The sequence below is a fragment of the Tigriopus californicus genome, chromosome 11 (genome assembly GCF_007210705.1).
Source record: "Tigriopus californicus strain San Diego chromosome 11, Tcal_SD_v2.1, whole genome shotgun sequence".
Classification (NCBI taxonomy): Eukaryota; Metazoa; Arthropoda; class Copepoda; order Harpacticoida; family Harpacticidae; genus Tigriopus; species Tigriopus californicus.
The window spans coordinates 11,833,262-11,859,059 of NC_081450.1; the positions used below are offsets into that span (position 1 = coordinate 11,833,262).

The 25,798-nt window shown below is 42.0% G+C and overlaps 4 protein-coding genes across 4 annotated transcripts; 3 read left to right on the plus strand and 1 right to left on the minus strand.

Annotated features, from left to right (window-relative positions):
- Positions 1–670: 670 nt before the first annotated feature.
- Positions 671–3,242, plus strand: LOC131890996 (ecdysone 20-monooxygenase-like). The gene is made up of 2 exons (XM_059240469.1): positions 671–916; positions 983–3,242. The coding sequence occupies exon 2, from the start codon at positions 1,623–1,625 to the stop codon at positions 3,195–3,197; it is 1,575 nt and encodes a 524-aa protein (XP_059096452.1). The 5' UTR covers positions 671–916; positions 983–1,622; the 3' UTR covers positions 3,198–3,242.
- A 1,090-nt stretch (positions 3,243–4,332) lies between these two features.
- LOC131890997 (DNL-type zinc finger protein-like) lies at positions 4,333–5,171 on the plus strand. Its single transcript, XM_059240470.1, has 2 exons — positions 4,333–4,562; positions 4,731–5,171. Exons 1-2 carry the CDS (start codon positions 4,422–4,424, stop codon positions 5,067–5,069), a joined length of 480 nt encoding a protein of 159 aa, XP_059096453.1. The 5' UTR covers positions 4,333–4,421; the 3' UTR covers positions 5,070–5,171.
- LOC131890994 (golgin subfamily A member 4-like) lies at positions 5,113–13,073 on the minus strand. The gene is made up of 5 exons (XM_059240467.1): positions 12,918–13,073; positions 11,018–11,997; positions 9,198–9,430; positions 8,796–9,119; positions 5,113–8,594 (listed from the first exon to the last, which is right to left on the minus strand). The coding sequence occupies exons 2-5, from the start codon at positions 11,952–11,954 to the stop codon at positions 5,145–5,147; spliced, it is 4,944 nt and encodes a 1,647-aa protein (XP_059096450.1). The 5' UTR covers positions 11,955–11,997; positions 12,918–13,073; the 3' UTR covers positions 5,113–5,144.
- Positions 13,064–17,987, plus strand: LOC131890995 (nucleoporin 88-like). Its single transcript, XM_059240468.1, has 5 exons — positions 13,064–13,203; positions 13,281–13,304; positions 15,552–16,397; positions 16,469–17,316; positions 17,419–17,987. The coding sequence occupies exons 1-5, from the start codon at positions 13,122–13,124 to the stop codon at positions 17,959–17,961; spliced, it is 2,343 nt and encodes a 780-aa protein (XP_059096451.1). The 5' UTR covers positions 13,064–13,121; the 3' UTR covers positions 17,962–17,987.
- The last annotated feature ends 7,811 nt before the right edge of the window (positions 17,988–25,798 follow it).

Consider the following 25,798-nt stretch of genomic DNA (forward strand, 5'->3'; position numbering starts at 1 on the left):
GCGTTATTCGTAAAAATACTTCATAAATATTTCCAAGAGCTGAATTCAAATTCCACAGGATTTAAGTTATCAACATCAGATAAAGATACCATGATCTTTGGATTCTTGACTTTTGCTACGTATTATCCTTGTTGTTAAACAAATTCGTGACTGACTTTCCATAATCCTTGATTTCTTTGAGCTATCATTCAAGTCATAGTTGGGCCAAAAAGGGTCAAGAGAGCCTTTCAAAACTTCCTTGCAACTACGATATTCCTATCGATACCCTACTTTTCTTCCTTAACTCTCAAAGGAATTGCAATATTTTGTTATCTTTAAGAGCAAAAGTTGGCTTTTTTTACCAAAAATATGAAAATAATAGTACATACTTGGGAAACACTAAAAAAGCAGGTGACATGACATAAATAACCTTTTGTTGATAGAGAACCTATTTCACCATAACTTATTTGTTTAGAGTTTTAGGGTAACAATGATTGAACTTATCTTTTAGTTAAAATTGAGCCATTAATTGTTAATGTTTGGGCCATGCAAGTGCTTTTTACATTGCTAATTGACGAGTAACTCAATTGCGAAAAAAATATGTCAGGAACGAGATAGCTACATTCTTGCAAAGAATCTTTAAAACTTTAATGGAAAAAAAGATTTATTGACCCTTAGATTTCGAATAATGGCTTAAATAATTGAAGAAAGAAATTATCCTCGGTTATTATTTCAAATTATTTTTCAAAAAAACTTTAGCAGTGCAAGTGATTTAGTGTGTGCCTCATTTGCGCTCTTGCAAATCATCACAAAGTGCAGTACGTTCTTAACACAGGGCAGGGCTTCAGTGGTACACCCACCAAAATCTCCACCAACACTACCGCCACCACGAATATGGCCATTGGAATGAATCCCTTGAAACCTGGAGAATCCAGCGGTAAGATGCAATGTCTCTTCAAGCTTCTTGGCATGGAGACGAGTCTCCTGAACGATTTTCTTTCAGAATCCACTTGGCAACCAAGACCTCCAGGTCTAATAGGTCTAATCGCCGACGCGGTGTGCGAGTTTGAAGTAGTAACATTCACTTCCACTCGTATTTGTAGACTCTCCACGTGCAAAACCGAACACTAACTTCTTCAGACTTGGTTCATTTTGATACTTGGCTAATCAAGGGGATGATTTGAGTTGTCCTACACAATAATACCTGGAGTGTGACCGAGCTACTCTACTCTTTCATAGTCCACCCATCGCTCAATCCCTGGTCTATCTACCCAAACATGTGCAGAACTCCGTTGGTGAGAGGGGGGATTAAATGTCTGCGCCAGAGGGTGAAATGAATCCAGACTGTCTGGTCTCGAACATCTGTGAAATCCACCCCTTTCATGCATTTTGAACAAAGCTAATCTCAGCACCATCCAAAAAACTTGCTCGAGTTTGTTTGGTACATTCAGTCAAAGGCAAGTGGGAAACCCGTTTTATCGAGGAAAGTACGGTATTTCCAAGAAATTGACCGTGCTTTCGGCGAAATAAAGTCCAAAGTTCTATCGAATACGCGTGACATTGTGAACGTGACCTTCAGGACTTAACGAGTGGGCATATCTTTCACGTTGTGCAATTTCTAATCATTGAATTTCCAGCTGATCATGTTTATGGCTGTGTGTGTGGTTCTAATATCGTTGGTGCCATTGCTACTGAAATGGTCCCGCCCGTTGAAGTATATCACGAACAAAATCTGGACTCTCTTGGGACAGCCTCAAGATGTCGCGGCCAAAGGAATATTTGATATTCCTGGCCCGTTGTCTTTGCCATTCCTGGGATCCTCATGGATGTACTCACGTTTTGGACCGTTCACACGTAACAAGTATCATGAATCGAATGACTCAAAGTATGCTTCCTTTGGACCTGTGGTGAGAGAGGAGGTTCTGTTCAACTTCCCGCTCATTCATCTCTTTGAAAAAGCAGACATTGAGAATGTCATCCGCAATGAGAGCGAATATCCAATGCGACCCCCTAACGAAGCTGACGTTTTCTATCGGAGACTTCGTCACGACATTTATCTCAATGACGGCATGGTCAACTTGAATGGACCCAAATGGCACACACTCAGATCTCTACTCACACCTCCATTAACGAACAGAAAGACTTTAAAAAGTTATTCCACTCAAATGAACGCCATAGCAAACGATTTGATGGAACATATCCAAGTTGAACGCGACAATGAGCTTGGAATGGTGCGAGATTTCAAGGATCTTGTGTACCGTACAGGTCTAGAAACAGTCGGTACCATTTCCTTGGACCGTAGGATGGGATTCCTCCACAAGGAAATGAATGAGGAAACTCTCTTGATCCTGGAATCCATTAAAGGATACCAAACCAGTAGCAACGAGGCTATGTACGGTTTACCTTGGTGGAAGTACGTGCCCACTAGATTCTCTGGGGTGTTGACCAATCTGGTTTATCACAAAGACAATCTATTTAACGCGGTGGGCAAAATTGTCGATGAAGCTCTGGCGGACGAGAGGAACAACGGATCTTCCTATGACGATGAGAACAGCATTCTCAAGCAATTGCTTAAAACCCCCGAATTGGACATCAGGGACGTGAAAGCTTCCCTTGTCGATTACATTACTGCAGGCGTAGAAACTATTGGAAACTCCATCATATTCGCCATATCCTTGATAGCCCTGCATCCAAAGGTGCAAGAACGGTTACACCAAGAACTGGACGACTCTCTACGACCCGGGGATGATCTGACATTGGAAAAAATCAACGGGCTGAAATATCTCAAAGCTTGTATCCTGGAAAGTTTCCGCATGTACCCGACTGCCTCTCAAATTGCCCGGATCTTACCGCAGAACACGGAAGTAACGGGTGGATACGTCCTCCCTATGCACAGTGTGGTCTTGTGCCATCAAAGGCTCGCCTCCTTGCAAGACAAGAACTTCACGCAAGCGAAGAAATTCGCGCCAGAAAGGTGGATGGAAAATTCGGAAGTAGACTTTCCGGTTTGTGAGCGAGGTTTGGTGTTTCCGTTCGGCGCGGGAAAGCGGATTTGTCCCGGGAAGCGACTGGCCGAGCAAGAGATTCATGTGATTGTTGCCAAGCTCTTCCAGAAATACTCTGTGACTTTGGTGGAAGAGTTCCAGGCGGAATTTAACTTCCTTCTCACTCCTTCAGGCTCTGTGCCCATCAGAATTCGAGACCGAACTCTGGGTTGATGTCAAATTACTTTGGAAAATATACACCACGCTTTCGAAATCCAATCACTCTAATTTTAGAGTTCACTTACTCTTTAATGCAAAGGAAGCAAGTCAGAGAAAAAAAAAGGTATTTAAGAACAAAGATGCAATTCTTTTTTCGCTTCAGTTTGTCCTTAGGTAACTTGTTTTAACTTTGAATTGAGACGTTTTACGTTATCTACCTTTTGAAAGTTTGGACATTCCTTGTGACGTGTCAAACGCAAAGCCCCAACCAAAATGTTTCTTCATTTGTTGAAATTCTTAGTAGATTTGTTTATCTAATCAACTGCGAAAAAATGCAAAAAAACAAGACGATCCCGTAGGTAACCAGCTATCAAGCTCATAAATGATTATTCCCATGATTAAAGAATTTCATGCTTTTGAACGATAGTCAAACAAAAATAAATATCATTTGGTTTTAAAAACAGAACATGATCAAAATTAGTCATTTCGTCCTTGACAGGTCGCCCTCTTCTCTGCCTCACTAACAAAACCAACATCAATCTGACGAAATCTTAAAACTAAAAGCACTAAAGCGTAAATCGTTGTCGAGGTTGCGTACGTACTTATTGCTTTGAGCGCTTTCAAGTCTTTGCCCATTGTCCACATTTTTTCAATTTTCAGTTTAAAAGGTATTGAATTTACAAAAATGCAGCGACCTCTCCTTGCATCCTGGCATATTTCACTAGGTCATGTTTAGACACTTGACCAATTCACTTGGCAACAATGTTAGAAGAAAAAAACTAGCCAGCAAACTGAATTTGCAGTGTTTCTGCATTGCTCTTTACTCCTTCCATGCGAGCCCTATAAAGTAGGTGCATGAATTAGAGACCCTCAAGTCTCTAGGAACGCTCGCCAAATTGCAAAAATAGCTAGCTTAATGGGGCACCCCCGCATGGTTTCGTGAGGGCATATTTTGAGATGCGATTTGTACCCAGTTGCACCAACTGCGAGTATCCGATAGTTTCGAGAACCCACATTTTAAAATGCGACTGGGTACAGTGTAGTACTGTCGCATTCCAAAATTTGCGTTCACGAAACCACGCGGGGGTACCCCATTGCTTTATAGCTAGGACTATTGGTAGACAACGCAACCTCGTTGGTGGCCCTGCTCCATTAGTATTTCGAGGCTAGCGACGAAATCAAAACAAACGCTATTGAAGCAAGTAAGAGAGAGGTCTGTTTGTGAATCGTAAAGGCTATATGCTTCGTCGAGGAATCCTCCGTCTCGGGCGTGGCCGAGCTGTCCATCTGACACACCCGCCAGCGGTTAAGTTCAATTTCCTTGCTGCCACATCAAAGTTGACAAATAATGCGTGGCCTACGAGTCCATTCCTCACGCAGGTTGGTTTATAGATAAAGAAAATGAAGCAATGCGTGTCAAGCAAAGTTTCGAGAGCATAATTGAAGCATACCTAAAAACAGACGAAGAACTGTGCTGATCCAGCTCGTTCAAGTAAAGTCTTACTCACGAGTTTAGGTTGGCCAATAACCTTTGATGATGTGTTTCAGCGGTTCTACTCGAGCGATCCCAATCCCACACCTCCCGCTAAGATTCCCTTGGGCCAACTCCAAGGCCGTCTCCACCTATGCTACACGTGTAAAGTGTGTTCCACACGGAACGCCAAGTTCATTTCCAAGCAAGCCTACACCCAAGGTGTAGTGATCGTCACCTGTGAGGGTTGCCAAAACCGCCACTTGATCGCCGACAATCTGGGTTGGTGGGCTGAGCTCCACGACCAAGGGTTGACCAACATTGAAAAGATCCTGGCGAGTCGAGGCGAAAAGGTGCGAACAGTGTCTCTGACCGCGGACGACCTGGAACTCGTGCCCAAGGCCCCGGATGGATGAGGATCGAGAGATTTTGATTCGCTCATGAGTCCTGACGAAAGGATTAGTGTCCAACATTACTTGGTATCTATATTTTCATGATAAAATGCCTAATCCAGCCAACATGGAGCGTTTCTTCTCCTCATGCGCGATCACTCGGCGTTGTTGTTCGGCGTCAAATTTGACGACGGTCGCCAACACTTTGGCCAAGGTCAGGGACTCCTTGCCCAGCATATATTGGTAAAGAATGTTCTTGAGGTACTCGAATTCGGTGGCTTCTTCGAGGGTGTGACTCCCGTTGTGGTGACGGGTGGAAGACACGGCTAAAGTGGCGGGCGTGGCTCCCAGGCCGAGTAGGGCGTGGTTTTCTTTCTGCAAGTCTTCCACCTCTTCATGATCCCATTGCCAAGCGTTTTTTTGATCGCGCTCTTCTCGTTCCTTGAGCTTCTGCTCTAATGCTTGGACTTGCTTGTCCTTGACCGCTTCAAATTCGGCCATTTTTGACTGATACACGCGACTGCATGACTCGATTTCCTCCTCCAATTCCTGTTCCTTCATGGACATGGCGTGGGCGTGTTTGTCCAGCATGTCGTCGTAGAGGGTGGTCTTTTCATACAACTCGTGGTTGAGCTCATTGATCTTTTCCCGAGAGTCGGCGATGGCCTTGTTTAACTCGGTTTCGGATTCGTCGCGGAGTTTTTGAAGTTCCGCTTCATGATCCCGTTCACGCACAGCCAATTTCCTTTCATAATCTTTGATAAAGGCCTTGATTTTAGTCTCTTGATCTTGCTCAAGAGCCAGATTGGATTCTAACTCTGCGATTAGGCTCAATTTATCACTGATATCTTGCTTCAATTGGTGATTGTCTTTTTGAAGCAATGCACATCTTTCACCGAGTTGGGTCTCTTGCGTGCAGGCTTCGGATTCCAGTTCTTGCACTCTTTTTTGCAGTGTCTCTGTGTTCTCTTTGAGAAGTTCATCCCGTGCCTTGACTAGTTCCTTCTGAGACTCCAATTCATTGCGTAAGCTCTGAACTTGGTTGTGTTTTGAGTCTTCAATCTCGGTAATTTTCTCGGTGAGCTCCTCGATTCGTTTGGAAAACTTGTCCACTTCTTGTCCGTGGCACTTGGATTGAAGCTTGAGCTTCTCAGAAGTTTCTTCCAGTAGCTTTTCCTTGGCCTCTAACTGATCTTGTAGCTTCTTCTGGTATTCAATGGACTGAGTCATATGATCCTTGGTAGAATTTTCACGTTCTCTCTCTAATCGAGTCTTCATTTCTAGATCGGACTTAAACTTGGTTAGTTCTTCGTCATGATTGTTTTTTAGCTCCTGAATCTTGGCCGTTTCTTTGGCTAGTGTCTCATTCAAAGATTGATTTTCCTTTTGAGTAGCATCTATTTCTGCCTCTTTGACATTGATCCGCTCATGAAGTTCTTTCTCGTACTGAATCATTTGCTGTATGAGGCTTTCATTGGAGGCTTCGCGATCTCTCAGAGTGGAAATCTCCTTTTCCAGATTTTGCACTAAATCCGATTGAGATTGAGAAGCATTTGCTAATTCAGCGGACTTGCTTTCAAGGTCCGACTGTAAGGATTCGATTTTTCGTTTCATTTCGTTGGATGAGGCCTGGCCATCTTGGACGGAATTTTGAAGGGTTTTCAATTCCAAATTCACCCGATTCAAGTCGGTTTGAAGCGTGTCTTTCTCCGAGGTCAATATCAATGTCTCGTCCTCTAATTTGGCTAGTTTATCACTCAAGACTCGAGATTCCTCTTCCTGGGTCTTCATTGATGCTTTAAAATTGATGAGGTCATCTTGGCGACTCTGGAGTTCCTCAAGGCGTTTTTGTTGCTCCTCGTCCATGCGGTTGATTCGATCATCCTTTTCACTCAAATCTTTGCACAGCGAGTCGTTGTCAATCTGCAGAGAATGCACTTGTCGTTCCAAATCAGCCTTTAAGGTCTGTAGCTCGTCAAATGGTTTCAGTTTGGACTCCATCTCAGCAATGGATTTATCTTTGCTCTGGAGTTCTTGTTTAAGGATATCAATTTGTATTGAAAGCTCACTCAAACGCGCGTCTTCGTTTTCCATATTCTTTTGAAGCTCGATCTTCTGATTGTCCAAGGCTTCTAATTCCATTCTCAAAGAAGATAGGGACTCATCTTGGTTTTTAATGACATCCTCCAACCTTTTCTTCTCTTCATTCTTCCCCTTCAAATCTTGTTCTTGTTGATACTTCTCGGCCCTCAAAGATTCCACTTCGTCTTTCAATTCATCTAGTCGTTCCATATCAGTCATCATCGCTAGGTTGTCACTCTTTAGTGAGTCTATCTCTTCTTTACTTCTCTTGTATTTGTTCTGGATCTCAGTGTTCTCTTCTTTCAAGGTCTTCAAGTTCTTTTCTAGTTCGTCTTCAAGTCCCTGTTTTTCGCTCCTTAAACATTCGAGCTCTGTCTGAATTTGTTCCAATTGTTCTTTGTGTTTTCGTAATTCTGCATTCTCACTTTTCAAGGACTCGATCTCACCGTTGCTATTTTCTAGGACAGTTTGAAGGTTCGTTTGTTCACTTTGTAAGGCTTCAATGGTTTCTTTTAGTCCGGAGAAGTTCTCGTTGATCTCTTGCAGATGGGCGTTTTCTTTCTTTAGGCTTTCAAGTTCTCTCCGCAACTCAGATTGAAGGTCATTGGCTTCCTGTTGGGATTGTTGTAGTTGACAGTTTTGGCTTTGGAGTTGATCAAGTTGACTTTGAGTCTCATCCTTGGTGTTTTGGAGTTGATCTCTTTCGGCTTTTAGCTCTTTTACTTCATTATTTAGTGCAGCCATATGGTCGTCTCCATTTTCCATGGTTTTTTGGAGCTTTTCCAAGCTACCGTCTTTTTCTTCGAGAGCCTTTTGTAGTGCTGTCTTCTCCTGATTCAACAATTCCATCTGAGTTTTCAGCTCGGAAAGTTGGCCTTCCTCATTTTCCAAGTTTTTCCGAAGTTCCTCAAACTCCATGTTCGTCTCGTCAATAGTCTTTTGAAGTTCGCTCTTCTCTGTCTTCAAGGAATCTAGTTCTTCTTTGACGTGGGTCAATTGATCATTGCCAATCTTTTGGGTCCCTTCCAATTTCACCTTGTGTTGTTCTAGTGCTTCAATGGTCTTCTTGAAGTCTGCGTTCTCATTTCTTAATGCTTCTAAATCCCTGCCGAGTTCAGTCACTTGTTTTCTTTCTTGCTCCGCCTTCCCTACGACATCTTGTTTTTCCTTTATTAGAGTTTCGAGTCTGGCTTCAAGTTGAACGTTTTCCGATTTGATGCTTTCGAGTTCCCGTTCTGTGCCTCCCTGGGCCTTTTTCAAGGACTCGATCGTTGCCAAGGCTTCTTTCTTGGCCTTAACTGATGCGACCAACTTGGTTTCGAGATCATTAACTAGGCCCGATTTGCCGGCATCGTTGTTTTGTAAGGCCGTCAAACGCAATTGAAGTTCTTCCATCTCCAGTTTCGTAGTCTCCGTGGCCTCTTGGATGGATTTCCTCATCTCAGCTTCTTTCAAGCTCAACACTCGCTGGAATACAAGATCAATGAATGGTTGTATGTAAAACTATTGCAAAATTAGTACGAGAATGAGGAGACCCCTTGGATAAATAGGTGTCAAGTTTAACCTAATAAGTTTTCAGCTCCAGAGAATTAAATAATCCAGGTAGTTCCAAAGAAGAGCGCACTATTTTCATCACTGCTAGTCCACTTGTCGAAAAGACGCTATTACCTCTTTCTCTTTCTCGATATTGGCAATTTTTTCGTCCAATTCTTGCTTCAACTTGGCGGCTTGTTTTTCTAGAGCTGCTTTGAGCTTTTCTGCGTGCTCCAACTCTTTCTTCTGAATGTCCTCGGCTTTCTGCTTGGTCATTTCTTCAATGACCGAGGCTTTGTCGTCGCTCACGGACTTTTGCAGGTTGTCCCGGGACTCCTTCAGCTGGTTCATCTCAGTCTTGAGGTCTTCAACCACTTTCGCCTGGGCACTCAAATCCTCCTTAGTTTGGGTTAACTTCGCTCTGATCTTGCCCATCTCCTCGTCTTTCGCAATGATTTCCTGCACAAAATGAAAAAAAGGAGCTTTAAATTTCAAACTTGTCGATGGAAAGATTAAGATATGAATCTAAATAATGACCTGGTGCATGACCATTTTGGTCTCGGCAATTTGAATCTCCTCTTCCTGTGCCTTTTGGTGCCACGTCTCGAACTCTTGCACCTTCTTCTTCAATTGGGCGCATTCTTCATCTCGTGTGGCCAAATCTTTGGAAAGATTCTCCTTCACCTCGGTTAGGGCAGTGGTCTTTTGTTTGTTCGCTTTGATCGATTCCTTACATTTTGTTAAGAGCGACTCTAGTCGCTTCACTTTTTCTGGAAAGTTCAATAAACAAAACCAATAAAAACTCGATGTTCAAAGCATTTAATTTACAAATGTCGTTGTTCATTGAAAAGTGTGGGCATTCAAAATCGATGCTCAAGCTGTCTTGCTCATTTTCTCGGCCAAATCCAGATTGTACGAAAGTCGTCTTTGAGAGGCGGGATAATCAGGATGATTGGCAGCAAAGCGGATCCTCTCGGGGGTAGCTCGTAGATTGTAGTCAGAGTTCACGGATGGCAAATGAGACCTGGATCTAGGCCTCTCCGGAGTAGCCGGCAATTCCATTTCTTTGATCACGTTACGGGGCAAAGGGGGCTCGACGACCGCCTCCGGGTGTGAAATTCCAGCCGAATCAGCCTCGGAGGTCCCACTGGAGTTTGAGGCGCTGGGAATCAAATCAATCTTAGCTTCAGTCTCAACATTAATACCAATTTCCAGGCCATCGTTTGAAACGGATGAAGAGGTCTTGGTCCCGCTCGAGATCCAGCTTTCAAAGCCGGAATCGTTCCATGAGGCATCATCCTCATTTAACGGATTGTTTGCATCAGATTCGGTGGTTTCTCGACCAGATTCAGAGGTGGTAGATTGACGAGACTCTTCTTCGGGAATGGCAGGGAAATTCACTCCAAATACCACAGGAACCTTGCCTTCGATGTTCTTTGTCTTGTTGTTGGTGCCAATGATTTCGAACTCAGTCTCAATATCGGCAGACAATCCAATCGGCAAGTTATCTTTGTCTACTAAATTATCAGTAGTTGATTTGAATGGTTTCGTCTCATGAGTCATAACAATCTTGTCCGGATTGACAACATTCTCTAGAACTTCTTCAGCGACATCAACCTCTTCTTCATAGTTTTCCTGTTCTTTAGAGTCTTCAACTCGCTTCTCCAAATCCTTCAAAGATGCATCTTCATCTCTATTAGGTTCCTTCAAATTCTCATGCTCCGGTCCATGTTCTCTAGCCACCTCAAATTCATTTGGTTCCTTCGAATCCTCCAATTTCCGAGGTTGTCCTCGGTTGATATCAATCCGTTCCTTCAAATTCTGAGTTGATACTTGTCCAGTCTTGGGTCCATCACTCGATTTCATCAAATCCTCAAGTGGTCCTGGACTATCTGGGGCAAATCGCACCCATTTGGGCGAGATTGGCAGTTCTAACCGTTCCAACCGAGGATAGGAGGCTCGATTTTTATTTGCAGCCCCAACCTGGCTCTTTGATCCTTCATTTGGCTTCTTCAACATTGACTCCTTTCCCATAGAAATCTTTTCGTTTGATGTGCCAGATGGTGTGCCAGATGGTGGTTTCTCATCGGGATCAATAGGGGTCTCGGTTTGGTTGGTGTGATCCAAATCCTTCTCCATCTCAGCTTGGATTGGACTCCATTCAGGCAGGATCTCCTCCGAGGGTTGAGATGCTTTCGGATTTCGGTCCAACCACTCGCAACGGTCCATCTTGTCTTGGATTTTAGCGTGAGATGTAATCCGACTCGACTAACTGCTTTAAACTTCAAGCTAAAATCTTGACCGACAAACCGAGCCACAATCCAGAAAAGCACACAAATCCGATTTAAAACTCTTACCTTCTAATCCCGCAATTTTTTGACTGTCTTTCGTTCCTGTTCCACCATTGGTTGGCACAGAAATGGAAATCGAATCGGATGTGCTGTCTAGCTCGATGAGGTTGGGTTCAATTGACAGCGTTTCCACGCCCTCTTCTTCGCGACTCTTCAAGAGGGTGACCTTGGTTTGAAGAGCCTCGATGATATGTTCCTTCTCCTCCATATCACTTCGAAGCTCTTCTTCCAAGTGTCTCTTGGCCTTTTGTTCCAGCTGACACTGTTCCCTGAGCTCCGAGATTCGTCGCAAAGCCTTGTCCTGAGTTTGTTGCATCACGGTTTTGACCTTGTCGTTCTCCACTTGAAGGTCGGTATAAGCCTTGGCCACATCACCATACCGTCCTTTGTACTTATGATACCGCGTCCTCATCTTCTGGAGCATCTGATAGAGCTGCTCCTTGGTAATGGCCGACAATTGGGCCGAGGATTCATCATCCCACTCACTGCCCGCCGTCGAATCCAAGTCCGAAGGGAGGCTGTACATCTGTTGAGGAGCCTCGTATATCGGAAACAGACTCGCCGCCTCCGTGGACATGGAACTATTCGAGAGTCTTCGACTTCTAGGCGTACTTGGCACGTGACTCAAATCGACAGGCTCGAAGTCTCGGGTGCCCCGAAGGGGACTGTTGAGATTATTCATGGTCGGAGGGTCTTCGTTGTCCTCGTCCCCGCCCAAACTGAATAGATGATCGTTATTGGGCGGGATCACGGGCAATTGGGCGTGATTGTCTTGACTTGTGTTGGATTGGAGCGACTCTCGACTCCCACTTTTCTCGCGATTCAAATTGGAGAGCGTGTCCTGGGCGATCTTATTCACCGATGCTAGGCTATTTTGGAATCGAGGATCGCGTTTCACCTCCTCACCGACCTCGTTGAGGCGATCACGGAACTTCTTGAACATGGCCAATCCACCTGGTTATCAACATCCACCGGGGCCACGCCTCCTAGAATACAGATCTTGAAATGAACCTGGTTGGAAAAGGCCATTATGGCGGCTAATGGGATTAGGAACGGGGACGATCATATGACCACGTGACAGTCGTTCAGCCTCTAGTTCTGTTAACCCGACTCCTTGTGGCAGACGAGTTAACAAGTGTTATGTTAGAGAGCACAGGGCAAAGGAAAGCCTTGTTATAGATTTTTGATAATAAGAGATCAATGGTGAGGACCGGGTATTCTGCTATGATAAAACACAGCCCGGTTCGAATAAAAACATACGATGAGAATTAGGTGGGTTTTAGAGCATGGAAGAGAAGTTGAGCATCGAGATTTATCTTGATCAAACAGGGTCGGAGGGACGATAAAGAAAATTGATATAATTCACGCATTGTTTTGTAAATATACTGGGGTGAATTGAATCCATGAGACTGATAAAGGAGATTATGATGTGTTCCATCTTTATCTCCTGATCATTCAATCAGCCACATTTCACTGATTAATAAGACTAGTCAATACTTTAAGCCTTCAGGCTGTGACTGAAATGGAGTTTGTCGTTTTAATGTTTTTCTAATGCGAACACATTATTTTACAATTTTATCGCATCGCAAATCATCAAAAACTTACTTGTTTTCTCAATGAAGAAAACTTTTTGTTACTATTTTAAAGTCTTGTGGCCTGTTTTCAACCTGTAGTCTTACCTATCCAAAAAGACTAAACATAAAACACCAAAACCAAACAAAGAAATACATCAAGTCCCAGTCTGAACTAGAATTATTCGCGGACATCTAGTAGTGCCAACCTTGAGGATCTGACTTGATAAATACTAAAAAGTATATATAGCCCAAATGTATCATTTGGTGTCGGATTGAAGCATGGTCATGCTAACAGTCTGTTTCGAAACAAGTCACTGAGTAGAGGGACCCACCTGAAGGAATGGGTGAGAGCGATGAGAAAATGATGATTGATGGATAATAATGATACCAACACAAATATCTTGAATAAGACTGTCAACATAGAAACACCAGCACACTGTACACTTGCCACACCAGATGTTATAAGTGCATCTCAGACAGTCGAACAAGAAAGACCAGCCTAGGTCAAGACGGGTTTATCCGCCCATTTTCTTATCATGAGAGCCTTGAAATCTCTATCCATCACACTGGCTCAAGGCCTGGGAGCAGCACAGCAGACGAGTCCATCCAGTGATCAAGGTAACAGTTCAAGCCTCTCACTCCTAGCCCTTCTCTTCAATCAACTATCTAAATCCACTCTAATCTACTTTTTACAGACTGTCCATTTGGAGGTTGTGCAAGTATGTTCTATTGTTGCGAAAAAGGACCAAGTATTTTTGCCTAATCTTCCCAAACAATGCCGTTTTGTAGGTTTTTTGTTGGTTAAAAATATGGAGCAGCCTAATCAGGCGGGAGAAGGACCCCTAGTTCATGGGGAAGCAAGTCACATCTACAGAGCCGGACTAAAACTAAATTAGATGTGATCTAAATGAACATGAACAAGTCGAAGTGCTTTATCTTGGTGCTTCTTGCCTTGCTCTTGAACAATCAGGTTATTTGCAAATTTGCAAAATGATTTGATTTCACATCTGGAGAGACAGATCACACCATATGTACTCTTGCTCTCCTTTTTGTGTGTGTGAACTACCTTGCCCTGTGGGCTACCATGTCTAACACAGTCTGTGAATCTAAGACAAATTCGAAATCTTTTAGGAGACCTATTTGATGCAGGCACAATGCTTACACATATGGAACAGTTATCATCTTTTGGCCATAATGTTTATTTATATAGATTCTGGTCAAAATAGCGCCTTTTTTTCAAAAAAATAGCATTTTCAATGGTAGATGGTAATACCTCTGGAAATTGATGACAACAAATTGAAAATATCTATTTTCTGATTTATATCTGATTTGTTTTGTTTGACTTATACCTTAGCCGTTTTTTGACAAATTATGGATTCATGTTGAATTGTGTTATTTACTTTTGAAATCTTTTTGAAATTGATATTTCAAATTCTTTTATCTCTGATTATTTAGTGTGGGAGAGGGATAAGAGAGTTGGTATTTGCAGCAATCCACGACACAGCAAAGACAAGTATTAATGAATAACTCAATTTGATTTTTATCCATTTTTATTCAGGAGACTTCTGTAATTGTAATTGTTGTGCCATTGACCCATATGTTTTTTTCCTTTCTCCTCAGCATTGATACTCTTGTTGAAATTGCATTAACAACATCTCATCAAATTGAATCTAAATCTATAACCTGGTTTTCTTGTGCTGAACCATTTCTATCCTTGATGCATAATCTATTACCCATGATGAGTGAAGGGGACAACAAACACTTGACAACATTCTATGAAATTGAATTACAGTTCTGATGCCCACCCAACCTTAGCTGAGCAAATATCTAAATTGTCATTTCATTCACTTTATCAATTCGCTTTGTTAAGCAAGCAGTATTGTGATACGGAGCCAAGATATTAGTACACTGACAAAACTATACCAAAATAACATTTTTGAGTGTTGTAACATGGTGCAAGCTGGTTGTGAGGCTTGCCTTAGTTCTCCCTCAACAAAATGCCCAAAATAGAGTGCCACAATATATTTTTCTCTGAATATCCTTCACTTCACATGCCTAGAACGGACTGCCGTAATATCTACTTTAGCTAGAGTTTTTAGTTAGAATCATCTCAAGTTTCATTCATTAACAATATCTAATTCAATCAAAATTATTTCATTCAGTTTAAGTCAAGTGACCATAATTTTTCACCTATGAGGATAAAATAGGAGTGACCAAAAAAAAGCTCTCTCTAAGCTAAGCTTCTCCAAACTTTATGCTGGGCTTGGTTTTGATGAAATTATTTGCAAAATATTTTTTCAGTTTCATTTATAACTGTAAGTTTGAAAAGAATGGGAAATTTGCAGCCAGAACCACCCAAAAAGAGAAAATATGCAATACGCCATGCAGACGTGGGAAGAGAGGAGGCTCCATATGTTCAAAACATTTATGGCATCTCCCAAACGACTTGAATTGCTAACCCAACCTCCGATTTCTGGGTCTGTAAAACTAGGTTAGATCTTTTAACACACGTCGTCGATTCTGTTCAGAAGGGACACGACGAAGATAGGTGACAGTCACGCCAATTTAAACGGAAATAGAAATCATTTCCACAATATATGCGAATTAGTCTAAATAATCTACCATGAATGAGGCGGATTATAGATTTATCGATTGTTCTGATGCACATAGTACATTTGTGTTGAAGGATGGAAGTATCTATTTACCTTAGCTCCGATCAGAAAAATAAAAAATAACTGACTCTAAATGAGATAGAAGCGCAGCCCTGCTACGAAATGTCAAATTGAAAGAAGGACATAGTTCATGAGAAAAAAAAATCGTCCTTTTTGGCAAATAAGATTGAAAATCTGAAACTTTTTGTCATGAAAAGGTAAATTTATTTGTAATTACTTTTTTTTGCTTTTACACTCAAAAAACCGTCTGTTTGATAACGATACAATTTCTCATGGCCTGCTTATTTTTCCCAGACAAACACGGCTCGTTCAAAAATCAACATTGGGTTCAAGTTTCCTACCGAATTAAGATCGTGAACCCCGCTCGATCTTGCAAATCCACCATGGATCATCCGTCGGTGTTGGCTACTTTAAAAACCATGAGGCCTGACTCTCGACCCGTCTCAGAATCCACTAACATCTTGGCCATCCGAGACGATATCACCTATATTTGGAACGCCCAGCTCTCCAATATACTGGTGGTGTACAATCCCACCCACATCAATCAGGAGGGACCGCCTTCTCAAGTCCTTACGCTCACCCATACGCCCTTGTTCAATGTAACGCGCCTGCTCATTAGCCCTTCACATCGTTGGTTGGTGTTGACCGGCATGCGCGGGCTGACCTGCGTTGAGCTGCCCCGGCGCTTTGGAACAGGCGGGCGCTTTGGAAGCCAGATCGCCCATGCGCCATTAAGTGTGCGCTCTTTTCCCGTGGCGCACCGGTTTTTCATGAGCCAGAGCCGCACGCTTGTGCAAGAGTGCGCTTTCCATCTCGGCTCCGTCTTAGATCAACATTTGGTCACATTGACGTCGGATAACCGCTTGAGAATCTTCAATTTAGATGAGGATCATGAACACCCAGAGCAGGATCTGAATTTACAAGGCAATGCCCGGAATGGCTCGGGTTTTTTTGCCGATGCCTCGTTGTCAGTGAGGGCCTCTTTGGGTGAGACGGCGGTGAGCTTTGCCTTTGCCCCACCAGGGGTGGGAGAAAATCAAGGCCATCTTTGGCCTCTGTTTATTCTCCAAGGCAATGGTCACGTTTACTTCATGATCACGGGGCTGGGCGAGCATAAAGATCACACCGTGGGACCCATAGGTATTCGAGGGTTTCACTCACTTCTGCCCTATGCCCTAGCCACCTGTCATCATTGACGTCTTCTATCCTAGGTCCCTTAAGCATGCTCCCCGAGTCAGACGACAACTATGGAACTGATTCTTGCGCCATCATGTGTCTGCATCCTCAAATATCTTGTCCACCATTACTGGTAATTGCCACCAACAGCGGTCATCTTTACCACTGCGTGGTGTTGAACAAGGATCCCAATCAGGACCCCGATGAAGATAACCGAAGTCAAATCTCAGAGTGGTCCAAAATTAGCCCTGGTGCCGATCTGTCTCTCTACGTTTACGAGGCCGTCGCCCTGAACGTGGGCATTTCCGCCGATCTTGATCTCAATTCTAGTTTGGAGCATCCCTTCGATTATCCCATCCAGTTGCATTGTGATCCCACCACCCCAGCCCGTTATTTTTGCTCACACAAAGCTGGAGTTCACGCCATCGGATTGCCCATGATCACACAACTGGCTGAAATTGCGCAAGTGCCCGATTCCGAAAGGGCTGTCCTTCCCACTATGGAGCAAGAATCCATAGTCGAGCATCTGATCTGCACTCAGCCTATTGCAAGGGTTGAATCGGCCCCTATTCTGGGTTTGTGTATCCAATACCCACCCACCCGGCTGGTGTGTCTTCTCTCGAATTTCAGCCCTGTCATCCTGAACTTGACTGCTCCATACTTTGGGTCACCTCCACCGTTGTTGTCCTCTGGTGGGGGAGGTTCTCTCTCAGAATCTGGGCGGGTATCTCCGTTGCGATCCAAAGACCGGGATCGAGAGCCCTTTGATAGCTACATCATGAAGATCCTTCAACGTAATGTGACCTTGCCGAAATTGAAAACGGGTGAACAGACTCAACTCAGTGACCAAGAGTGTCTATCGATCATTACACGGAGCACGGAGGTAGATAGAAATTCAAGATGATATTGTTTATTGTTCATTATGATTGAGGTTGTTACCGTTGTTTGGAATACAATATGGAATTCAACAACCTTTCACCCTTAGGTCCTTCGAGATGAGTACATTGGCAAATTAGAGAAGGCTCGAACTGAAATCGAGAAAAAAGCCACATACTTGGCCAATCTGAAGAAATCCCAAATGGTGTCAGTTCAAACTTTGGAGCATCAAAAGCAAGGACTGCGCGATAAAGCTGCCGATTTATCCGAGCGCTATGAAGACCTCAAGGACTCTAAAGAGAATCAAACCAAGAGACTCGAAATCCTTCTCCAGCGGATTCAATGCCAATTGCCTTTGAATTCTGATGCTGAATTGAAGATGCAGCGGAAGCTCGTGGATATTGAGAGACGAATGCACGATTTGCGCAATTCCATGGAACAAATACGTTCCAAAGAAAAATACCAATTGAGGCAGATAGAGCAAGAGAGACAGAACGACGATTTCTGCAAAAGAAACTATCATCGAAACTCAGGTAGAGGGCTGGAGGATAACCAATTGAGCTCCGTGAAAGATGTGCTTCACCGAGATTCCAAGGACATTGACGCTTTGGTGAAGATCTTGAAAAATGCCAAACGCGATCTAGATCTTTGAATATACGTACCTATCTGACTCTCAAAGACGATGCATTTGACTTTGACTTGCAACATGATTACATTATAAATCTTCATATCCGAACAACATCTCTTTTAGTTTTTTGAAACCTTCTTATGGGGTCAATCAATAGTGGTAAGCTAATTTAACAAATTTAAGCTTTTCTAAGTCAGAAATGTGAATCAATGAACTGCACCAAAATGTCCCTGCCACTTGGTTTCAGCCGCCACTTTGTAGTTTGTGTGCAACATTAAACTTTCATGTGTCCCCACATAAATTGGTTTGTCTGCCACTTTAAAGCTAGTATGTCCCTGCAAACCGTAATTTAGTTTTTGTGTACCTATATAGTTTGGTGTACTCCTGCAGGATGTTTTGAAAGCTGTGGACTACCCAAATTTCAATGACAAAGGTGTTTTTCCTAAACAAGATTAAGGAAACTGATATTTTTTTCGCATTTCTGTCCATAACACCTTTAGATCCTTCTAGACATTAAGAAATCAGGTTTTATTGCGTATGCGGATGAACTTTAGACCTCACAAATTGATTAAGCTTTTCAAGAGGCTCGAAATTTGAAGCAATGAGAAATTCTGGCACTTGGCCAGGCTCCGCACGAGAAGCTCGTTCAACTTTATTTAAAACGTCTTTGAGCCTCCAGAGAGTGAAGAGCAGGAGCTATTGACTCGTCAAACTCCGGCTTTGGCAAGAATTTTGCAACACGTTGAATTATGACTCACAGAACCTGGTTCTAACGATTTCCTTTCTCTTAATTGACTTGGGTAGTTCATTCACTTGCACAACTTCAGGGAAAAATTCACAGAACTGCCCCTTCTTTTGCTCGATATAGTGACTAGCCCTGTAGCTCGAATTTTGGCAAGACAATGTGCGTCATACCCTACTGCACGAGCTTCTATCAAGAAATGTAGACTATGAATGAGCTTCCCGCCAAATCGGCCTGCTCTTGGTCATAGCGATTCTGAGCCAGTTTCCGAGTTAAAGTAATAAAATAAGGAATGTAGATCTCCTATATGAAAGGCGGGTCATTACTATCTACTTGTAAAGTGGTTCGTTTCAAAGTGATCTTGTCAAAAGCTTATGTAGCTGACCAAGAGCAGGCCGAAAATTCGAATAATATTTCCAAGGCATATGATTAACTTTTTCAATGACACGAAAAGAAATAACATTTCGCCATTTTTTAAGATTTCTTTCGAAGCTAGAGGTAGCAAAAATGTCGTTTAAAACTTACAAAAGATGTAAAATTGCCTTTCATTTTACTTAAGTGCCAAAAACTACACGATCCTATCATGTTCCTAAAATATTTGAACGATACACGTGACAGTTTAATTTTCAAAATAGTCACTTTTATGCAATAATTAACTACTACGTACAAGCGAGGTTTTTAATCAACGTTAATAGAATTTTGTCAAAGTTCAAGATTAAGCTTGATTAAAGTCGCGATTGAAAAGTATAGCATCAAAATTGTGAAATATTTTCGTTAAGTAAGTTCTAAGTTATGTTGCAAGCTATTTTCGGGTTTGTCTACTTGCTTCAGAGGCGGGAAATATTTCCATTCATATTTTAGACATTGAAAAAGCTTATTATATCTCTTGTCAATTGCTTTGAGGTATAACCGGAGCAATTTGTAGTAGTCAAATTTGATGAAAATGCAATCTTTGAAAACAAGATATCTTCTCGTTTGCCTTAACTTTTCAACGTGTAATGGATGGCGTACTCGGCGTACTTCACAGATTGCCTTTCTTATTTGGGTACTTGGACGCTCCTCTCGGATAACCAGCTCTTTCGCACCTGAACATTTAGAATTCTCACACAAGTTTCTCAAGCTCTCCAAGATGCTGGGGCGGTCTTTCAGCCAAAAAATGCTTATTGGACGTGTCAGAGCTGATTGTTCTCGGGCATAACGTCTCGGCTAGACAAGTGGGTACAGTGAGGGATTGTTCATATGATTTCAATTGCTTGAAAGCAGTTTTTGACCACCATTCAATTTGTTAAAACAAAGTTCCAATTGAGATTTGAATTTAATCGAGACATCTTTCGTCATTTTAAATGTAGGGTTTGTCTGAACTGTTACGACACATATTGATAGCTTTGTTTGTTCGAAGGAGAAAGCCCTTGTCGCTAGTATCGAGATGACGCATCTTTCCTTTCAGAATCTTTACCCTGGTTTGACGGAAGACAAATCAGGGTTGCTTTTTGAGGCTAACTGAAGCGTTTCGGATAATCCACCCACCAGTAATGCCATGGGTCAATGAAAATGTAAATTCGTAGCCCTAGTCGCAACCTGTCGCCATGATGAATTTGATCCCCATCAGTAGCAAGAGCTAACTTAATGCAGTCGAGGTGAGTTGAAATGCTAAGAGTCCGAGCTAGTTCAAATTAGGTAAGGACCCTCAGTTACCGACAGCAACACAAAAGTTCGAAACAAGATTTTTACCTAGAACTCGAGCTCCGAAAAAAGGGGCAATTCAAGCCGGAACTAATTTACGAATTTACGTGTCAGGGTGCATGTATGTAGCAGCGATGCCGAAAGTCCTGGAGGAGGATGGGATGGATACACGTCGCAGCCTTTCCGGTATATAAAGCCCCATTCAAAATATCAGGCCAACCTTGAGAATGTTCCACGCTTGTTGGGCATTCTTATTACTATGAAGAGTTCTCCATAAACCTTCTGAATCTAATATGATTGCACTTCGAAGAAACACTCACCATTTCCGAGGAGAGCCAACAGACAACAGCCTACCGTCTCCTTTTGTCTCTTCCGTTTCATCGAAGCATTTGGAGACAAATACTGTAATAACATGGAAAAGCCTTAGGGCCTGTGGAAGTCTTGGGGAGCTGCTGCTTTTTAACATCATGACCTATAGGCATTTAAACCTCTGAAATACATCCATCCATACAATAGATCGTCTGTTTACAGGGCACAAGCATAATCCAGGATCACGGGGACATTGAGGCACGGACCATCACGACGAGCAATAATTAGTACGACGCCACCATGCCCATAAGGACCCTTGTTTGCAACGTCAGATTGTGCGAAAAAACGGGAAGAGGCACGGTGGGTTGCTAAATAAACTACTAGATATATGCCATGAAAGCGATTTCTTTTCCGGAGTTTATGTGACCAGGGTCACTACTTATGTATGAGGTTTTGATAGAATTAGCCAAAACTGCTACCAACGCCATATAATTCAATGAAGAGAAATCCTAATCAGCCCTTAATTTGGTAGAGACTGACTTACAAAGTGCCCTCTGAAGTGCAAAATATAAAACATATTTCTTGCAGCATAAGAATATTGGTGATATCAGAACGAATCCTAACAGTACTGTGGAATACTGTAATCTCAACTTCGTTGGAGAGAATCTCTGACTGAAACCACTTTTTAGTTGAGCAGATAAATTGAAACTGTTCTGTGATTAACTACACCAACCATAGAGTTCAGTTAACTTGTTTCCCAAGTTGCATTGAAATAGCACATTATGAATTCGGATCCAATAATTGCAAATCTTGTTCGGTTGAACAGACAGACCCAATCTTACTCCTTGTTTCGACTTTTATAGCCTTGATCAAGGCCTGGTTTCGTTTCGAAGGAACCTTATCATTGGTTGAAGCCAGGACGACGTCACCACTGGACAGCGACGGTGGAGAGGGAAAATGAGTTATACCAATCCCAATCAATCAAATGCATTTCTATTTACAAGAGTTGACTCAGTTGTAGCCTCAGAAAGCATTGGTCAGTTTTGATCTCAATCGGCTGTCTGTGTCAAAAGTTATGAGCATTGAAAACTCAGAACCTTTTTGAATCGACAATAGCTGATATTTTCTTGGCTTCACCGCTTATCCTCTTGACCCCTTCTATGAACCAATTAAATGCTGCGTCGACTGAAATCATCAAAACCGATTGGTTGAAGCATAGGGCAAAGTGGTCAAATGGTCAAGCGGATAAGCCACGAAATATCTGCTAATAATGAAATCAGTGATTTCTTGGTTGTCACACTTATCATACTTCGATTGGCATTAGTCACGGACTTCTAGAAATATGGACTGCGAACGAACTTCCCGGCAAATCGGCCTCTTCTTGGTCATAGCCACTCTGAACCACTTTTCGAATTAACGAAATAAAATAAGAAGCGTAGATCTCTTCAATGAACGGTTGTTAAATTTTATATCATTTACATGCAAAGTCGATCGTTTCAAAGTTATGTTGTCAAAATCTTATGTGGCTGACCAAGAGCAGGCCGAAAATTCAAATTTTATGTAGTGTTTACTACATAACTTTGAACATGTCTCCTGAGTTCCCTAAGCACAGGTTTGGGCTCCAACTTGGCTGAGTTCATCTATTCAACAAGATCTTGTGGTCGTATGAATTGCGCATTTGGAATAAGATGAGCGGTTTTGGAGATAGGATATTTTTGCTTCCGTTTGTTGTCCATATCTCTAGAAGTCCGTGCATTAGTCCATCTACTTAATCTTGGATCATCCCGATCTCCAAATCTTTCAACATCCACTTTTGAAGTTATTATTTTTGCAAAACCTTTAATGAATTTGCATGAATTCAAAGCCGCGACGATTTTTTCTTCGAACAACGCAAGACTTATCCCAGTAGCTTCTTAAAAACTCCTATTGATTTGCAAACCGCTCAGACACGTTGACCGACTCCTTAGTCTCGACTGTGGCTGTTCTGTTTTCCCTCGTAAACATAACCATGCCTTTAATTTCAAGCTCAAGGAGCTCCAGCTCTTGGAACAAGAAGTAATCAAAAAATGGTTCGAGATTCTTATCTCTTCTTATCGTTTCTCAAACATTGAAAGTCCAAAGTGATATGGAGGGATAAGATTTTTTTTAGACCTTTGGCATACGATAGCTCCTGTAGACCGTCCACTCTTTTGCTCGCGGCATCATCTCTGCCCGACCTTGGCGTCGGCAAGTACATATTTGTCGTCCCAGCGTGACCAAGGTCCTCTTCGAGCAGACTGATGTCTTCAACGTGATCTTAGAGTCTTTATGTTGCCAATGATCTTGCCGGAAAAAAATATTCTTGCATCGCATTGTGTCCATTTTGGCACCCTCACAATGGAAAAAAGGTTCGTATATTTGCAACCAATTTTTGTGCCTCGTTTATAATCATCATCGGCAAATGATATCAAAATATATGAAAAGCATCCAATCAAGACACAAGGAATCGAAAGAAAAGAAATCATTTATGAGAGAGCTTGTATTTGACTTATAGCTTTTGCATCCAAAAAGATACTCCACGTCTCACTTTCTTACCTATCCTCAACGGGCAAAAAGAAGACCTGCTAGACACAATTTCTTGCATTTCGTATTTTTCCGTGATACTATATATTCGCATGGACACAGCATTGACATTCAAACAAGTTGCCAAAACGAAACCAATAATGAGACCAAGGCTTTGCGAATTCATTCTATAAGGAAGCGTCAATATTGCCAAGCTATACCGAAAATCAAGCTTCGTCTAGAGGACGCTTCTTGGGTTTGGTTCCAAAACTCCTTTGAATTTCTTCTAACGACAATTCATGGCTTTCGGGCATGAAGAGAAAGGCAAACACAATCACAAAACTTACTAACCCTGAGAAGAGCCAATGTCTAGATAATGTTTCCAGGACGAATGGAACGCTCTTCACCATTGAAAAGGCACCCAAGCACATGGAAAATGCGACAATAGCGTTGCCTAAGCTTTTCGATTCGGCTGGCAGGATCTCGCCTATGATGATCAGGTTGATGTTCATATATCCGATAGAGGAGGACAGATAGATAAGAATGATATTGGCTAAAGGTAGCCAAGTCAAGTATTGCACATATTCCGACATGAGATCATAAGTCTGAAGGTACGCATCAGTTCCAATAGTACTTAAACAGATCCGAATGATCACAGCAAAAATCAGGAAAATTCTTCATCGGGGAAACTTGGGAACAATGGCTCCACTCGCCAAGGACGCGACAAATCTGGACGTCGTAGCAAGAATGGACATGAGATACGGATCAAATGGAGCCTTGGTGGCCTGTAACAGAAACAGATTTTTAGTAATAACCGGACTATGATTTTGTTAAATTTCATACTGTCACAGGCTATTTCTGCATGTTAATTCTGCATGTTACGAAGATATTGTGTGCCAAGTCTTCTTGGACATTAGGGCCCGATTGTGGAGGTAAGAGCATATGATCCTTGTCATTTCTGGTAAGCGTTTGTTCAAATGCAAAGACCTCTGGCTGTGCTTTTATTAAGAAATAAAAGGAGAATCTTTGCAAAAAAACCATCTTTAAAAATAATCCAGATTAGTTTGTCAAATCACTTAAAATACAACAGAAAGATCATTGTCCAAAACACAATCAAGCAGTATTGTCAATACTTTTACCAATACACTGAACATATAGATTCAATTATATCTATTTAGCATATGCCTTATTATTACTAGAACTTGAGAAAAATCCATGTATCGATTATTAACTTTTTTAGTTGAATAAATGCGAAGAACTAGAAATGTGTGAAAAAGTTCTGAAAATGCAAAAACAAATGGCAAAAATAATTTTCACAATGCGAAAAAAGTCGTTTTAGACCCGAAAAGAGGCTGCATTTGTGTCTGCTACAAAATTTATCCCTGGACGTTCCAGGGATGAGGGACGTTCCAGGGATGAGGGACGTTCCAGGGTCGAGGGACGTTCCAGGGACAGACGAGCTTGAGAGTAGGAAACGCTAAAGGAAGGAATACGAAGAGGGTAATGACAATAAGAAAAGAAATGAAGAAATATGAATAGATGGATGGGAAAGGTCACGACTCTATATAATCGTGTACCAACGCCCGTGAAATTGGTGTTTATGAGGTTGGCTTTTTAAGCTGCCAATTACATTTTCCTCATTTGATAGGAAGGTACTGGGCCTTTTCCCTGTTTCGGTCAAGCCAATTTTTTGTTTATTTCCACATCTTTCTTGGGTTATTTATAGAGGGCAAGCCCTCTAGTTCTTTATGCTGTTTTCATAGAAGCCATGCTTAAATAGGTTATGACTTTTTTCCTAGCTTTTCATAGATCCTTCAATAGCTCTTGAATTGCTCTCTAAATATCAAACTGTCCTCGTTTCTTATATTCTGTTTACGTAACTTAATTTAGTTAGCCTTGAGATAAGAAGGCCCTGCGTCATCCAGGGAAAGATTTTTCCTGATCTTTTTCGATTTTTTTCGCTTATGCAAGGTCAATTCTTTTTCGAAAATGATTGGAGGTCATTGTCAAACCATGCAAAACTTAAATCGACATTTTTCTCGGCTATTTCGGTCAAATTCCACTTCAGGATATCGTTTTCAGATTAGGAAGATTTTCGAGCCTACAGAGTCTGCTTTTGAAGGTTTACTTAGTTTGGATTCTTTATGAGCATTAAAGGCTAGAAATGGAGTGAGTTTATCACTCAATGTGGTTAAGAAGGTTCCGATGCTGCTTACATTTACCGCGTTTGTGAATATTCTATCTAATGGTATACTTGAAACTGCACAAAAATATTTGAATTCCCGCCTTCAGTAGTAGGGCTACTCATTTTTGGACACTTTTGTCCACCCCTGTCCAAAAATGTCCAAAAGTGTCCAAATATAAGGGTGGACAAAGGTAGTCAAAAGTGTCCAAAAATGACATGGCCAAAAATATGAAACTTTAAAATCATGCATCTAAAGGAAACTGCTACTTGAAACCCATCTTTTACTTGAAATTTTGCTCATTGATGGCTCCAAAAGCGAAATAAGTCCTTAAAATCTTTGCCATATACCTCTAAAATACCCAAAAAGGATATTTGAAAGACAGGTTCTTAACTTTCTTATC

Bases quoted from the DNA above. Each gene is read 5' to 3' on its own strand.
- LOC131890996 (XM_059240469.1), top strand. From the start codon at position 1,623: ATGTTTATGGCTGTGTGTGTGGTTCTAATATCGTTGGTGCCATTGCTA.
- LOC131890997 (XM_059240470.1), top strand. From the start codon at position 4,422: ATGCTTCGTCGAGGAATCCTCCGTCTCGGGCGTGGCCGAGCTGTCCAT. The intron at 4,563-4,730 runs GTTGGTTTATAG...GATGTGTTTCAG, and splicing joins CGAGTCCATTCCTCACGCAG to CGGTTCTACTCGAGCGATCC.
- LOC131890994 (XM_059240467.1), bottom strand. From the start codon at position 11,954: ATGTTCAAGAAGTTCCGTGATCGCCTCAACGAGGTCGGTGAGGAGGTG. The intron at 9,431-11,017 runs GTAAGAGTTTTA...TGAACTTTCCAG, and splicing joins AAAAATTGCGGGATTAGAAG to AAAAAGTGAAGCGACTAGAG. The intron at 9,120-9,197 runs GTCATTATTTAG...CATTTTGTGCAG, and splicing joins CCAAAATGGTCATGCACCAG to GAAATCATTGCGAAAGACGA.
- LOC131890995 (XM_059240468.1), top strand. From the start codon at position 13,122: ATGAGAGCCTTGAAATCTCTATCCATCACACTGGCTCAAGGCCTGGGA. The intron at 13,204-13,280 runs GTAACAGTTCAA...TACTTTTTACAG, and splicing joins GAGTCCATCCAGTGATCAAG to ACTGTCCATTTGGAGGTTGT. The intron at 17,317-17,418 runs GTAGATAGAAAT...TTTCACCCTTAG, and splicing joins TCATTACACGGAGCACGGAG to GTCCTTCGAGATGAGTACAT.